Source organism: Phaethon aethereus, assembly GCF_964289735.1.
Source record: "Phaethon aethereus genome assembly, chromosome: 8".
NCBI lineage: Eukaryota > Metazoa > Chordata > Aves > Phaethontiformes > Phaethontidae > Phaethon > Phaethon aethereus.
Genome location: NC_138584.1, coordinates 32,018,721 through 32,035,060, shown reverse-complemented (window position 1 = coordinate 32,035,060; position 16,340 = coordinate 32,018,721). Strand labels below are relative to the sequence as shown.

General features: G+C 39.5%; 1 protein-coding gene across 1 annotated transcript in view; it reads right to left on the bottom strand.

Moving 5' to 3' along the window:
• The window catches only part of NFIA (nuclear factor I A), a gene marked incomplete at both ends in the record, with an annotated part of 222,764 nt that overhangs the window by 18,495 nt on the left and 187,929 nt on the right, over window positions 1–16,340 (bottom strand). Inside the window, 3 exon segments of the mRNA XM_082003188.1 lie at window positions 4,722–4,850; window positions 13,323–13,361; window positions 14,401–14,487. Of these exon segments, the coding sequence (XP_081859314.1) occupies window positions 4,722–4,850; window positions 13,323–13,361; window positions 14,401–14,487 (255 nt within the window).

The following is a 16,340-nucleotide window of genomic DNA, read 5'->3' as shown; positions in this document are numbered from 1 at the left end:
ACGGTTATACAAAACGAAGCTGAGCAATCATGGCCCTTTATGAGGCAATCTCAGTGGGTGGCCTTACAGTTAATTTAGGATAGGACTGTCTAAGCAGTTCACTCACACACAAATTAGCTGAACAGCCTGCTCCTTTAAATATTTCCTATGTCACAGGCTAACTCTTTACAATACAACAAAGGTAGAGTTTTAATTACACGGTTCCTGACTTTTGTTTAGCTGAAGCTTTAACCATTTACAAGCCTTCCTCTCTGCTGTCCCTGGCCTGGGATATGGGAGTAGAAGGCAGTTTGGGTAGGGTATCTAGTAATTACTAAACCCTGACCTTGAGGCCATCTGTTAGGAAACTGTTTTTCCTTCAGCTTCGTATTATTCCGAAGTGAGCGGAGAAAATAAAAATCTTCACCTTTACAGTCAGCTATCTGGACATTGTAAACTGGAGTGCTGCTTTTCACCATTGCAAAAGCAATGCTCGTCCCTTGGTCAGCGTTATGCTATTTATGGTTTCTCCTCAACTTTCTTATGCTTGTGGTGCTATGCTCTCCTCTTTTGTCTGTCTTACATTACTAACCCCTGATCTGAGGTGTCTGTATCCGAATGAACTTGCACCGCTTTGTTTTTGTCAAAACTCAAAGGAAAATAGAAGGTTACATTAGTCAGCCAGCTGACAGCATCAAGGAGCAGCCACGGATAGTTGTACAGAACGGATATTACAAAATGTCCTTTTACACTGAGTAGCTCTGGAGCGAGTTAGCACGAATCATCACTTTGAATCACTTGAAGCTGGCTGACAGGACAGCTAACAGGCACTGATATTTTGGTGACCCTGTGGAGAATTTTGATAGAGAAGGGCACAATGTATTCCCAGATATGTGACAAAGTTCTTGCCACTTTGGCACAAACAGAGTACTATCCTGCGGAGTTTCCTTGGTAGGCCTTGTCCTGATAAAAATCTCAATGGCAATGCTTATTATGGAGGAGATTAATATAATGGGAACCACTCCACTAGTTGACTTTCATCCCTTCTTCTCTTTCTGCTCACACCCCCACTTCCTTGGGTTCTTCCCTTTGTGCTGTACTTCTTGTTTCTTGTAATGGTGTTTCTCCTTCATTTATCTTCCTAACATACCATCTCACTTTTTTTTTTTTTTCTTTCCTTGTCTTTTCTTCCTTGGTTTTTGGCTTGCAGGATCTATGCTGTCATATTCCGTGGAAATGCTTGAATGCTCCACAGCACAGGCTGCCGAATATCCTAGGTCTACAAGATCGTGGTCAATTTAACGTTTCAGCCAGCTCCAGATATAAAGTCACTGGAGTGTAAGTAGCAATACATGGAAACCTAAAACCACTTATGTAAATACTGCTGTCACCCATAGTATTTAAATCCTTCACTGTCTGGTAAAGAGTTCAAGCGGGCTAATGTCTGGGAAACTTCTTAAGATGCCAGCAATACATGATGGCTTTGCAATACTGGAGTACTGTGGTGAGATACACTGACCACCAAATAATCTAACTTGCAGGTATGCTGCGTAGGAGACAGAAATCTAACTGCTTGAATTTTCTATCCTTTGAAATAAATTCGAAAACTGATAGTAAAGCTAAAGTCACCCTATAGGTGATCAATTTACCATCTGCCAGACACTGAATGCTAACCACACTGGTCCAGAGAAGACATATGGTGCATTCACAGAGTCATGCCCAAAAAACTGCCATCATCAAGTGAGGCTCCATGAATCACTTTGCTAGCTTATCACCAAAGAAACTTGGATCTTACCACCATCTGTTGGAACTACTGAGGAGTCACTGAAGCATTGGCATCCATGCGCCAGCACTCACTGCACATCTGGTCCTTTGGTCAGCCAGCTCAGATCCTCTCTGCTGGCTACTGCCCAGCTGGGTTGAGTACTGGCAGCAGCACCAACGCAGATAGGAAACCAGAGCACAGCCTTCCACAACACAGTGCAGTATCGACAATGTCATGAGAACAGAGGTTTTCCCACTGGTTCATTGAATGGAGCACCTTATAACTAAGAAATCCTCTTAAGGATCTACTCCTCCAAGCAAGTTTTGTTTCCAGAATGACTCATTGTGGGGATCACTGGGAAGGGCACTCAGTATCCTGGGATACCCCAGCATAAGACGTGCACAGTGTTCTAAGGAATGTTTGGAAGTGCGTGAAAGATTTGGGAATATTCCCGAGAAGTTACAAATCACTGGTTGTCAATGACAACACCTGCCATGAATAGTCTACAGCCTCTTCTCTGCTGTCTATTTTGATCATGCGTTACAAATGCATCTCATATACACATCCAAGTGATAAACTTGCACATATGAACATCAGAAGGAGATTGAACCTTCTTGTAATCATTCAGTTGGCTGAGGAGCTTACTCTGATGGTGGCCTACTTACTCATGACTTTCCTTTCTCTGACATATCTCTGCAGACTGAAGATTAAATCCTGCCCTTACTTTTCTGAAGACCACTCAGAATGACCTGCCACTGCCCATTTACATAATGCATATGTATCCAAAGAGAATGCAACATGTATGTACTACTATATTATACCTATCATTTCTGCTGAAAGGTACAACTTCCAGTAACTAATAGTGGATATGAATTGCTTAAAGATTATAACCTCTTATATGATTGTGTTATACTCTTTATGTTGCCACTTTTGATACCTGAAAAGCTTCTCTCTTCTGCTTACTGCCCCAAAGTACACTGGAGGGAATGGGATAAAGAACAAAGCTGGATTTGCAGAAAATAATCCATCTCAGTATATTACCCTTTCCTAACAACGATTGTTGTAGAAGAGAAACAAACACGGCCAGTGTACTGTGGAAGAAGAATACTGAAGAGGAATGTCCAAAAAGAACAAAGAATGAAGTCTGGAACAAGATTTTACCAGGATGATGACACTTAGAATCCACAGATGGATTCAGAAGGATTTTTTTCCTGAAAGTCTGTAAGACTTTGTTTGTGAACAAACATGAAATAGAAGATTCTTCTAAATGATCTTGCAGAAAAGTTTTGGTTAAGCTGTTGGGGACCATGATGATTAGAAACTGTGTTACTTCTTTATGGAGTTACTAAAGACATCTCCTTCCAAACAAACAACATTTGGGAACTGTAATTATTGTATTTGCTCTTTCAAATTCTGACTGTCTTTGAATGCACTTCTCACATAGCCAATGGATATCCCCTGATGCACTGAAAAAGTCTTGCAAAAACAGACTGTAGATGAGATTTAAACAAGACGTCACCAGTGATACATTTCCTCTCTCAACCACGCAAAAATCCAAAATACAGAGGCTCTAAACAGGGGCAAAAAAAGTAATTAAATGACCTTAAAAATTAAGTGTGAGGTAAAATACAGCTAAATACAGAAAGGCCTATTAACTGATCAATCAACAACTCAAATCTAAAAGGCTGAACTTCTAAAAGATAGGAATTCAATCAGCTGATGTGCATGGAATATAATGTTAATGGAACATTCACATTATTCATACTTATATCACCAATTATCAAGGCTTTTAAAAGACGATATATTTGCCAGATAGCTCAGATCCAAATTTCAAGGGAAATCTGTATAGAACTTAGGTGCCTAAATATCTTCTGAGGATTTAGATGTGTGTCTAAGGGTAATAAATACTTTTAATGGGATTAACTACAACAAATCAAACTAAAATAAGTAGATTTAACAGAGCACAAATAGCCAAGAAATGCAATTCTGACCTCACTTCAACTTAGAGCAATTCCACTACTTCACACCGCATCACCTGGACTGTGCAGACAAAGAGGCTCCTCCTGGTTTATGCTGCCCTCAGTAAAACCACACCAATGCCAAACAGACATTTCAAAATAATTTCTAGTATGAATTGCTAATATGCCTTTTTATGCTTCACCATTCGACCAATTCCTTAATAATCTTCTCTAAATGAGACAAAATTTCATAGCGGAAAGAAACATGTCACAACCGTTCATTCCTATTTTTATATCTTCCAAAGAGGTTTGTAAGAAAATTCATTCATTTGTGTATATTACTATGCCCAAGTGAGTTCCTTTTCAAATGTGAACTGAGTATTGCATTTAGTTTTCTAGGCTAAACGCAAATGCATCTTTCTAACAAAAATGTATAAGCACATCTAGACCCAGAGGACATCTCTTTTACTTGGAAAGTCAGTCAGAATAGTACTGTGAAGAAAACAAGCCAAAGCATTGCAGGAGCCAACTTCAAAGGAGTCCCCTAACAGGGTGGTTCTTCAGCACACTGATACCAACAACACGAGCACTAAATGACTGGCAGAAACAAAGCCATAGTGCTGGAAGACAGGCGTGGTTCAGAAGTGAATGATGGGTCCCTATCTCGAGGAGTTAGGCTGAATCTGTGTTATAAATGGCACAGGCAGAAGACACTCTCTGTAACACATTCTGTCCCTTTCCCCACCCTCTTCAAATAAAAACCCAAGCCCCCAGAAACCAGCGTTTCCACCTTAGGCACTGTTGAACCGTCATCAGGAGTTTTACCAAACAGCCCAGCCTAGCAAAACCAAACGCAGGTCTTGACAACTAAAACCTCCGGGTTATCAAGCTTCTGAAGCACAGCCTCTCACTGGGTGGGTCACACGTGGCGATGACTTTCCGTGAAAAGGCGCTGGGACGGGTACTGGGTGCCGTGGCTAATGTTTAAGCTGCCTGGGGGCTCTTGGGTTAGGCCTCACCTCTGGGTCCTGTAATGACAGGTCGATGGTGCTGTGTGAAAGCCGTTCCAAGGGAGGAGGTCTGCGAAGGCGAGGGACTGCTGAAACCAGACTTCTCTGACTTCTTTAATGTAGTTGGCGATGGCATTCCTGGCAAGAATGATTGATAAGTGCAATTTAATAATGCTAGGTCATGGAACGACAGCCTATGCATTGTGAAAGTGGGTGCAGAAGCAGCTAGATAAACTTAAAGGACAAACGAAATGGAATACAACAGCAAGCAGAAAGCTCACTTCTATTTGTGGTCTTTTTTGAGGCAGAAGCGGCCATGGTCTGCTCTGAGCAATGAGTACTAAAAGGCAGCCATATTTTTCTTTTAAATCTGAAATATGGATAAGATGCAGCTTATTATTGCTACTGAAACCTACTCTGCTTTATTTTTAGAAATCTGTAATAGCTGGAGCATTTGGATTTTTACAGGCTTTTTATGAGTTCTGTCTTTCACTCACTGGTTTAGTAGATTATTGCAAATGGATCTTTTAAATGTGCTGCACGACTCAAGGCACAACTAGAGAACGAAGTTTTCTGAGTTCAAACTGTGCCTCTCCTTACTCTCTTGACTTCAAAGGTATTTGAAAGTAATATATTTATGTGGTTCCTTTTTGCTTTCAAAATTTTTAAAGGGTGAGTGGTATTTGTGTCTTGATATTAGAAGCCACACTGGAATTATTTCAGAGTTGTTATTATGCCCTTGAACTATATCAAAGGCTTCCAATGAAAATCAGAGTTAAGTTGCCATCGGGTGAAACCTCTCCCGTGGACAGGCAGAAATGGTGTAATGCTAATATGACCGGTCTGCTATACGCTGTAAGAATAATTCCTGTTGATATCCTATCAAGCCCATGGCACCGAAGAAATTAGTGGAATGAATATATTGCAATACGCTCTTAAAATTTGAGCCTTTTCTCCATATGATTTATGCTTGGATAAAAGAATATTACTGCATGTAGGTGAAGAATATGTATGTGTATCTGTATTATTCTCTGTATTTTTATAGTTCTAGAGGCATAGGAGTATTCTGATTATCTGCACATACTCTAAAAACACGTGATTTCCAGTACATACAGTACATCAGACATTTTGCATATCCGTGGGGATATAGCAAAACAAAGGTCCAGAATAGTTGAGCTTTCAGGTGCAAAAGCAAAATATCAGATAATGTGGAAGTTGAACTTCCACTAGCGAAGTAATTCATCCTTATTTCCAACTCTTTATTTTATAGAATTTAATTGTTAAAAAGTAAAGAGACAGGCCTGGACAATATTATCTCTGGACACTATTATTAACTTTATATTTAATAACACTAGTTTTATAGTCCCTGGGATGTTGATTGTAATATGCAGGAGCCTTCTTGTACTTTATACGCTGCACTGCTGGGGTCTTAATGGTTTCAGTGAGGTTTTGCAGTTTATATTTCAGAAAGTTAAATAAAGTAAAGGAGTGGTTAGAGTTCCAGTGTTGTACTTGCAGCTTTCTGTCTCTAAACTGTTTGCTATAAGGGTTTACTGTTGTGGTAGCTTTTTCCTCATAGCAAGAAAGGTTACATACTTAATCATTTAAAAATAAAAGTTTCGAACTGACAGGCTATTGTGCAAGAAAAATACTGGGTTGGGTTTTTTTTCATATTGGTCTTAAGGACTTTGGAGTAGGGACAAAAGCAAAAAAGTGTTGTTTCAGTTTGGGGGTAAGAGAGAAAAGGAGACTAAACTAAGGTAATTCAATGAGATATTCCAATGCAGCCTGCTGAATTTCTGCTCAAATGGCATGTTGGGATGTAACTTAGTTACTGCCCTGTGTTTGAGTGCCCATATTCAGGACAAGGATACTCAAAAGAAGCTAACGGTGCTGTTGACCCAGACTTTCTTATGATGGAGGAACCAGGGATGGAAACACCAAAGAAGTGTCAACCCCAGCCCTAAACACAAAGTCAAGGGTCAGTGGCAATATTTGTGCTTGGGGAGGGGTAGAGGAACTACGCTGCTGGCAGCAAGGCCGTGGGTACATCTCTTCTGGGCTGAGCTGTGGAAGGGGCTAGGTTTGCCCCCCAGGAAGGTTTTACCATAGCAGGCTCCATCCCTCTAAGTGCAAAATATCACGGGCAGAACAAATGACTATTTATGCACAGGGATTATCACGGTAAAATACAGCTCTTGCGAGCTTCTCTAACTGCAAGGTCTTGCAGCACTCTTGCGTGGAGGCACGAGGCCCCGCACGCAGGTGATGGTTGCGCAGCCCATGAGCAGAGATCCAGGAGGGTACAGGAGTACCTGTGCCCTGGGCAAGCAGCGGAGCTCATGGAAGGAGTAAGATCTCTAAGTCTGTGCGCCGAGCAGAGACGTGTTCGTATGGGGATGGATTTTAGGGCAGCTGTTTTCAAGTGAAAATAGAGATTTTAATGTAACACTATGTTGTAAAATTCAATAGAAGGCCAAATTGAAGCACTGATAATTGGTTCCTACTTTTGTTGTATTTGTTTGTTATCACCGTTCTGATTGCCATTATTACCACCACTCTCTTTTTTTTTTTTTTTTTTTTTTTTGGTTATTTCAGGGTATTCTGAGATGTATTGGTTTGGAACAGTCCAACTCTACCATGTTTTTATTTTGTTTGAGGTTTGTAATGACACATTTTATTTTGAGTGATCATATCCATCAGATCTCAAGAAAAAAATGGCTGCTTCCTAGTTCAGAAGAATATGCAAACAGGAGCTTAATTACATCACTTAATATTGACCAAGAGAAAGAATAAGATGAGCTTGCCAGCTCATTTCCAAAGCATGTTTTGTCCTTTAAGAGGGGAGGGTATGACAGAAAGTTAGGCAGTGCAAAGCAATTAGCATCATTCACATTTTATGTTGCACTAGCATGGTGCTCTAGCAGCAAAATTCAAACATTCTTTGAACGGGTTAATAAAAGAAGAAATACAGTCGGCATGCAAGAAAAAGGTTTCCAAGAACAAGCCAAAATATGTCCCATTCTTCTAAATTTATCACAGCCATGTCACATTATCCTTGAGACTGCCAGGAATGTCAATTTTTTTGCAATTTTAAAAAAATATCTCATTTAGCACCATATGTTTGGTTAATGTGCCTGATATATCCTGCGTATTCTTTAGTCCATCCATTTCTAATACTCATTTTCTTTTTTTCCCCTCTTGCTAAGCCATATGTTACAATGCTGGTCATTCTATCGAAGCTCCCTTCAGGAGCCGAGAGCGAGAGTGAGGGGACTTTGGTTTAATCACCCAGAAAAATTTGAATCTGATACTACAAGTCTCACTCTTAGGTAAGCAGTCTCAACACTTGAGTTGTTAGCATTGTAGGTGCCCGGTGCCGATGAAAATCAGGCCAATTATGAGATGGCATGGTGTATATTAACAACTGAGGCAGGAACGAAGATAAATGACTAAATATGGAATTAGGTGTTTAATTTTTGGCACCCATGTTTGAGACTCTTGGTTAGTTTTAAAGGTCTTCCGTTTCATACCTAATGAGTTTTAACACATTTAGTGGTCCCCAGTCCACAGCTTCCCCTCCTGTGTTGCTCAGGGATGCAGGAAATTAAAAAGTTAAAACTGGCAGAGCCCAGGGAGGATGCTGCTGCCTTGCATGGCTTTCCTCAGTGTTGTTCCCAAGAGCTAATGAATATTGGGGACCACTACACTGAAGACCAGATTTCGGCACTTCACATGGCCCCAAGGAAGGGGTAGTGCCAACTCATAAGGACTCCTCTGAGTCCTGACTCTCCTCTCTCTCCTCTCTGGTGCAGGGCAGCAACAAATTACAATATCCCCCAACCGGTCTCAGCTGCGCTGGCCGGTGAATAGGGAATGGAGCCAACGATCCTCCCCATTCCCTGCCTCTTTCTATCCATCTGTTCTGAGCAAGGAATAAACAAGAACAACCAGAACACAACGGCTGGGTAACCCAGGTGGGGTTTGAAAGTGTTCCTTACTATTCTGTGTATAGGACTGTTGTCCAAATCACAGTCACACCTGGCACTTTTAGGAAACACAGATTTTATAATTCAGGTCTGAGTCTCCTCTGAATGTTATTTAGAGTGCAAGAGAAGAAAATCAGACTTAGTCTATTTTCATCTTATGGCAGCTTTTAACTACAGAAAAAATGGAAAAGTTAATTGCTAAATAAAAGAGAAAATAAAGGGATTTGTGGCATAAAACACAGATGGAAGTCTGAGTGGGTGTGTTAACTTACTGTACTTGTGTTCATGTGATTCTGTAAGTGTATGTATGCCAAACATATATGGTCTTAGTCTGCTCCCATTAACATGAATCCATTTTTTTCACTGGACAGAGGGAACCAGATCAAAGACCATGATGGTGCTAAATGGAACAAGATGTGTACTTTCGTATTTTTTTCCAAAAGGAAATATTAATTTGACATTGGTTTTTCAGTTGAAAAGAATTTTAATTGCAGTACACAATAAGCAGAAAATTCAGACAACAATAATCTTGAAACTGTTAGCAGCATTATATTTCTATCAAGGAATCTGTGTGCCTTTTCAACATTAGAGCTTTCTGAATTTTCATTAATTTGGCATTTCCCTAAACACACAAGTTATTTTGTTCATTCCACATCATGCATCACACCCTTCTGCTCAATGCATAATGCAAGCGTAAATGGGATCCTTGTCCTTGAGACACTCTGGTTACTGGAGCCATTGCACGGATGTTGAAGTCCCGCAGTAAGACTTTCCAAAACTCTGCACTTCGCAAACCTCCAGCCCAAGTTTAATCAATGAATGCACAGGAATACTTCATGTTCCTCATCTTCTAAGGGGCACTGGAGCACTGTGATGGTTTTAATTCCTCTACCCCCTTATGTTTGCCAGTACTAGAAACGCACCACATAAGAGTCTTCCTTGAGTACAGCTAAAGATCTTCAAATTTTCATGTATGAGGCTGATATATATTTAAATGGACCAGAAAATGATGCATGAGAATTGAATGCACAAATCCTTCCCAGAACAAATAAGTATCTATGAACCTATTTTCCATGTATCTATGCACCTTACTAACAGAGGTACTGAAATTAGGATAGCTTTGATGGAGTGAATGGAGTCACAGCAATGTAAGAGAAGAACAATTCCCCTTCTCTCCAAAGCTATAGCTGTATCTGTATACCCACCCAATTTCACTTGATTAATTACCAACATTATTCTGACTGCACACATCTTAAACAATAACTTCATCTCAAGTTAGCCACATTGGTAGACCAGCTAATACTCATCTCCAAAGACAACTTTCGGATAATTACCCCAATATATCCCAGTAGCTCTCTGCCACTAGACTGTTGATGGAGATTTCATAACAAAAGCTATGAATGAAATATGGCCTGGATCTTCATTCTCAAGGGACACTATGAAAAGGAATCATGGAAGCTCAGATATTACCAGGTGGATCATGAACTCAACAACATGCAGAACAAATAGATGATGCAGAAAAACAAGTTGGCTGTTGAAGAAAAAACTGACATACGGGAAGAATTTTTCAAGGAACTTTCATCCTTCTGTGCAAATTATTCCAGCAATTTCACTGAAATCAGTATCAACAGAAATGCTGATCAGCTGCTTTATTTCCTGAGGAATTCTTAATTTCAAGCTTCTTGAAATTTTGATGGCTACACTACTGTCAGTTATCGCAAGTCTGTTCTACTTAGTGCTGAGCAAACTTTATTTGTCATCAGCTGAGATATGATCCCACTAACTGCCATCCATCAGTTTACTGTATTAGTTGTTCCAGTATACACAAAATACAATGCAGATGGAAATTCATTCATCCTAATGAAGTGCTCTTTAGTTTCTACGTTCTGAATGGATACTTGCTCCCCTGGTCACATTCTGAGTTACGATGATCACTGATTAACTACCTGCCAGTGAGTACCTCGCTTCAGAAGACTAAAATCAGCTTAATAAACAGTGATTTTACAGAAGAAAAATGAAAGCTTCCCCTCTATCCACTTATCAAACTACTGCATATGCATCACCAACACACACAACCAGTTTCCTCAGAACTCGACATCTGACAGATCATCAGGAAAACAGAGCTAATCTATCCATACCCATCAACATCATATCATAGGTGACTGCCAGATACTTAAGAAGCTATCCAAAAGAAATGTCACAACTCTTTTTCAAGACACTACAAAAGAAATGTTCCAAATAAAATAAAGCAAATGCACGTACAAGTAAATGAGCCAAAGAACTTAATAAAAAGAGATTGATTAAAATGAGGACCAGAATGTTCAAAAAGGACTGAGAGAGAGGTGCCAAAGGCGCATTAAATGGATTCAATGGCTTTAGGTTTTAAATGCTTTTGGACTCCTCAGCAATTTTTAGCCAAAAATGATAATTCAAGTTAGAATCAAAATTCTGATGTCACTTAGGAAAAAGAAGGTTGAAATTTCTCCTTTGCAAATGAACACTGCTCCATTTACAAAGGAGCAATATCAGTTTCCATCAGCAATACTGATAGAAAATCTTGCCTACAGAATTTTAAAAGTGAGTGCTACAATAGTCACCATTATTTTAAAATCCTACCCCATTAAAATCTGCTTTAAATCATTTAGTGCAATGTTCCCATAGAGTGTATTACCTTATCTGTTCGTATCTATGTTTACAGCATCATCTGGATTGTTTTAGATCTCTTAAGTTAGCTTTCATTCCTGTTTTGTCACCCAAGTGGTTCTTTCAGTAACTAATAAACTACTACTCAACATATTACCAATATCTTCAAAATATAATTTAACCAGTTTTATATTTAAAAACTTTAATGAGAAGCATAATAAACAGCAAGATAACAGTTCAATTTTCCCTTTGATTTAATGTTAGGTTCAGTATAATTTTGGATTGTATAAATATATATTGTAATATGAATAAAAAAAATTTCTAATGACGTCTTTAGACATCTCGTCTAAAATTCATGACTACATTTGTTTCATTTCAAATGTTATTTGAAAGTTTTTCAGCATACTTGGCAGATTAGATATAGCAGCAGGGACAAACTGCAGCCATCCATAGGAGAATATACCTTTATGTGAGTGCTTTGGGGATGGAACATCTATAGCTGTAAGGCAAAAAATGCCATCATAAATTTGGATGGCATTTACAAAGCCCTCTAAAAAGTCTTTGCATATGATTATAGCTGAGGTACGATATTTTTGCAAGTAAAAGACCCAGAATAGATTTATGTTTCAACTATATCTTTCCGAGATGCATATGGATGCTAAATTGCAAGTGATACTAAAGGGAATTTTAGTAACTGAAGAGGATGGAGTCAAATTTTCTTTTTTTTTTTTTTTTTTAATTTTCTCAATAATAATTTGTTCATTATTTGCATGTCATCAAAAGATCACTGGCTATCCAGGCTATATATAACAATGATGGCTGCTAAACGCCGAAGGCATGAGATGGAGATGGGTAAATATGCAGATTTTTTCAACCTGTGACCTCAGTTACTGCATGGTAATCTTTTTAGGTGGCTTTTATGATGACAAGACTAAGTTTGGTGTTAATATTGGTTTTGAAGACTTAATTGGTATACACTGCTATTGAACATATGCTTTAATTAATAAAAGAGCTGTGGTCAGGATTGAAAATAGCTCAGGTCATTTACCATGCACTGTAAAGTCACCTGATTTCTGCACAATTTGAGGTGAAGAGTTTATACATTATTCCAAAGAAAAAAAGAGTTGCAAACTGAATTCATGTGCATTGTACCAAACTGAAATGGATTTATAATTTGACAGGTCAAGAGTGTACTCATGGAACTGTTATGTATTGCTATCCAGTGCTTCTTGGTATTTTTACGGTATGACTGCCTAGGTTTGACAGTCACAGGACTGAACAGTCATCTCATTTCTCCGTAACACAAAAAATAATTTGTAGTTGACCTACAACTGCTGTGCTCTTTTACTGGAAAGTGGCCATCGCCAGTTGTACGCTGGTGAGCGCGTGCTGGACCTGCCACCAGCAGCTCCTGGGGATGGCTTGGCAGCTCTGAGGCAGCAGAGACTTAAACTGCTTTCCAACAGATTGGCTCTCAGGCAGGTGATATGGGATAGGTGAAATCAGCCTCATTTTTCTGCATTCCCAATGGCTTTAGGATTCTGGGAGGAACAAAGAATCCCCCCGGAAAAAATAAAATGTTCCCATTGCAGAGAAGGCAGAGCACGGCAGTTTGGCTTTGGCATCATTTCCAGAGGAGCCGTGTATGGCCATACAACCTGCAGGTCTGCTTGTGTGATCTGCCCAACACCTCTCTCATCTACTGAACAACTTAAAACACATCTGACAGAGAGACAGAGGGCTCGCAGGGAAAAGGTCCCTGCAAATTTCATAAGAACAGGCATGGGAATGGCAGAGGTAATGTGTAAGTGCTCCCTCCAGTGCTGTCACTCTGGCAAAGTGCTCAGCATGAGCTCTCTCCTTACTAGACACCAGAGAATTCACACGAGAGGGACACCTGGTACATCCCCCCAACCAACACAAAATGTCTGCACACCGAGAACAAGAGCATTGGCATTGTTTGAATAAGCACACCCACCATGTAGTGCTCCGCGGTGTTCGGGGTTTCTTAGATATCCTGATTTTATAAAAGAAAGTAAAAGAAGAAAAAAGAAACAAGGTGAGAGAGAACACTATCATTATTTTGTAGCAAGCAGGATACTGTGTGAAATCTTGGCCCAGTGAAGTGATAAAGGGGAAGCTTTCAGTTTGCTTAAGGGAAAACTTACGAGCAAATAGTAAAATTACCAAAATACCACATTGCAGAAAATGGGTGTCTTTAGGTTCAATTAAGCTGTAAAAAGGAAAATGGCACTTTAGCTTACAAAAATGAAGGGACAGAGGGAGCTATCAGAAGCAACTTTACAAGATTTGTATGCATGAGGATGCTGCTTCACTGGACCAAGAAAGCTACAGTATGGGACAGGATCTTTCTTTTATTAGACACTTTCCTAGATAGCTTTGTCGAACCTCAGAAACTGCTGCTCTGGCATTATGAAATAATCCTACATAACTTGATCTCGTGAGCTTAGGAACACAGAAAAATAGCCATGCCAAATCAGATTACAGGGATCCACCTAGCCCAGTATCCTCTCTCTGACAGTGGTAACTAATGGATGCCTAGAAAAGAGTAAAAGACCAGGGAAAGCATACAGTGATAATTCTCCAAAATACTCTCCCAGCCTCCAACGATTTGTGATTCAAGGACTTCCAGGACAAAGTTGGTATCATGGTATTGAAGATACTCGAATCCAAATGCACAGATTTACAACCCCCTCCTCCCCTTTTTTGGATTTCTACCCCCAATGAGATTTCTACTAGTCACACAAAAAAGGTTTCACAGTTTGGTGCTGGCAAGTCCAGTGTTCTTGCCACTAACTCTGAATGAGCTAACAGCTTTCAAGCCCAATGATGTTATGTGTATAAGAGCATCCAACACATTTTCCTACATAAAAAAGTGACATGTGTGCTGAGGTGCTCTAAGTGTATATACTTTAGGAGATTTTATATATTTTTTAGAAAAAGCAAGAATCTGGCTGTAAATTGATATTAACATTTTTCAGTATATGTGTAAAACACATGTTTCAGAAGAATAGAAGAGAGAAACTGTCACTCACTGGGAAGCTTTAGAGCTATCTGGCTCCCTGGGAAACTGCATGCAACTATTCTGGTGTCCAAGGGTTTGACCAGTGAGTTTCCTCTTCCTGCAAAGAATGAATGCAGAAGTAATAGAAAGTCTGAGGGGGAAGATTTTAGCAAATGGCTAAAGATACTCCTATTCTGCCCACTGCAGCAGGTAGGAAGCAGGTGGTGGTGGTGGAAGAAAAAGGGTGGGAAAGGAGAAACGCCTACCTTGCCCTCCCAGCAGCTGGCACAGGGGAAGGGCAGGAGGCTAACCTAGGAGAGACTGCACACTCGCAACTCAGCCCTCTGAAATCCCTTTGTGATGCTGCATTGATATGCAACGATGCCGACAGGTCATCGCAGTCCCAGCACTGCCGCACAATGTCAGGACGTTCTGCTCTGATTATCTGGGGTCTTGCTGTGACTCCCTTTCAGGATAGAGCATGGCTCACCGGCACTTGGTGATTGAAACTTAGCACACTGGGGTGGCGTAGCTTCATTAATGCTGCTACCAGTAACATAAAAATCCCGTACGCCCAGAAAGGAACACTGACTTCTTAAGCATCGTGCTTATTTTACTGTCCGCTTTTCGGGGGAAGTTTTTCTGAAGTTTTAATTTTCTGATCGAATTGATGCTTACATGTGAATTTTCTCCTTCATTTATTGAAAGAATTGGTAAAAGTAGGGGTCTAAAAAAAAAGCTTATCCTTTAATTTTTGATGGTATATTGACTTTGTAAAAGTCTAAAGGCAGGAGTGATATATTAGGGAGTCCCTATAACTTTAGTTAAAGCAAAAATTAGAAAGTGATCGAAAACTTTTATAGAGGAGAGCAGAAATATAATTTTAAGCCTCTTAAAATTGCCTGAACTGTGAAATCAAGTAATGAACACTAGAAAGGGATCTGTCAGCTAGAATCAAAGCTTAGACTAGTCAGCGTTTTCTTCCTAAACCTTATTATGGCAAAGATTTTTCATCTCTGCACTCTGTTCATCCCAACAAATAAACCGACTTGACCTCCACCTGTTACTTGGTGAAGTCTGCTGTCATCTTTGACTAAACCCTATTCTTTCCCTTCAAAGCCCTCTGCACCACTGAGAAGGTGGGAAGACACAGCTGTGCACTGATTCAAGTTGATACCAGTTCATAACCAGACAGCATTTCACAGTACAAATTACAAGCAACAGAGGAGGGAAAAAAAAAAAAATGTAGTGCCAATGAATTCTGGAAGGGGGCAACATTTTTCGTCAATTTAACAACAAGATTTTCATAGAAAGAAGTTCTTTTTTTGTGTGTGATATTATGAACTAGCATTTGAGGCAAGAAGCATTTTGCTTATACCATAACAATGAACCTGCGCTAACACCACATAAGAAGAACTGAAGAACATAATGGAAGCTATTTGTGTTTCTTTTATATTTCATAAGTTGGATGCATTAACTATTTCAAAGAGGTTCAGCTCCAAATGCCTGTAGGTTTCTAGACTTAGAAACAAATCACAGCTATATAATGTAACATTGCTAAAATAAAAAAAATAATATTATGGAACACAGAACAGCAAGTATGTCATAAAGAAAACCATATAGCTATAGCAGTCATTTCTTCAAATATATCATCATGACAAAACCATGTAAGAAGCTTTCTAATACAAAGACATATCAGAAAAAGCCATTTCATATAAAGTTGGACTTCTCTGGGTGATTAATGCTACGTTCAACAAAGGAGACAGTGTCTGTCTAATTACATTAAATACTTATCTTCTAGGGATTGGCAGGGTGTTTCTGCTCAATGTCACTTTTCATGACAATGTAATGATAGATCCGTTTACTTACCAGTGCCATTAGCAAAAATTGTACTGTTTTCTCAACTGCCCTCATATCACGAAAATATTTGATTAACACGCTGTAGCTTATCTAATACTCTAAGCAACATAT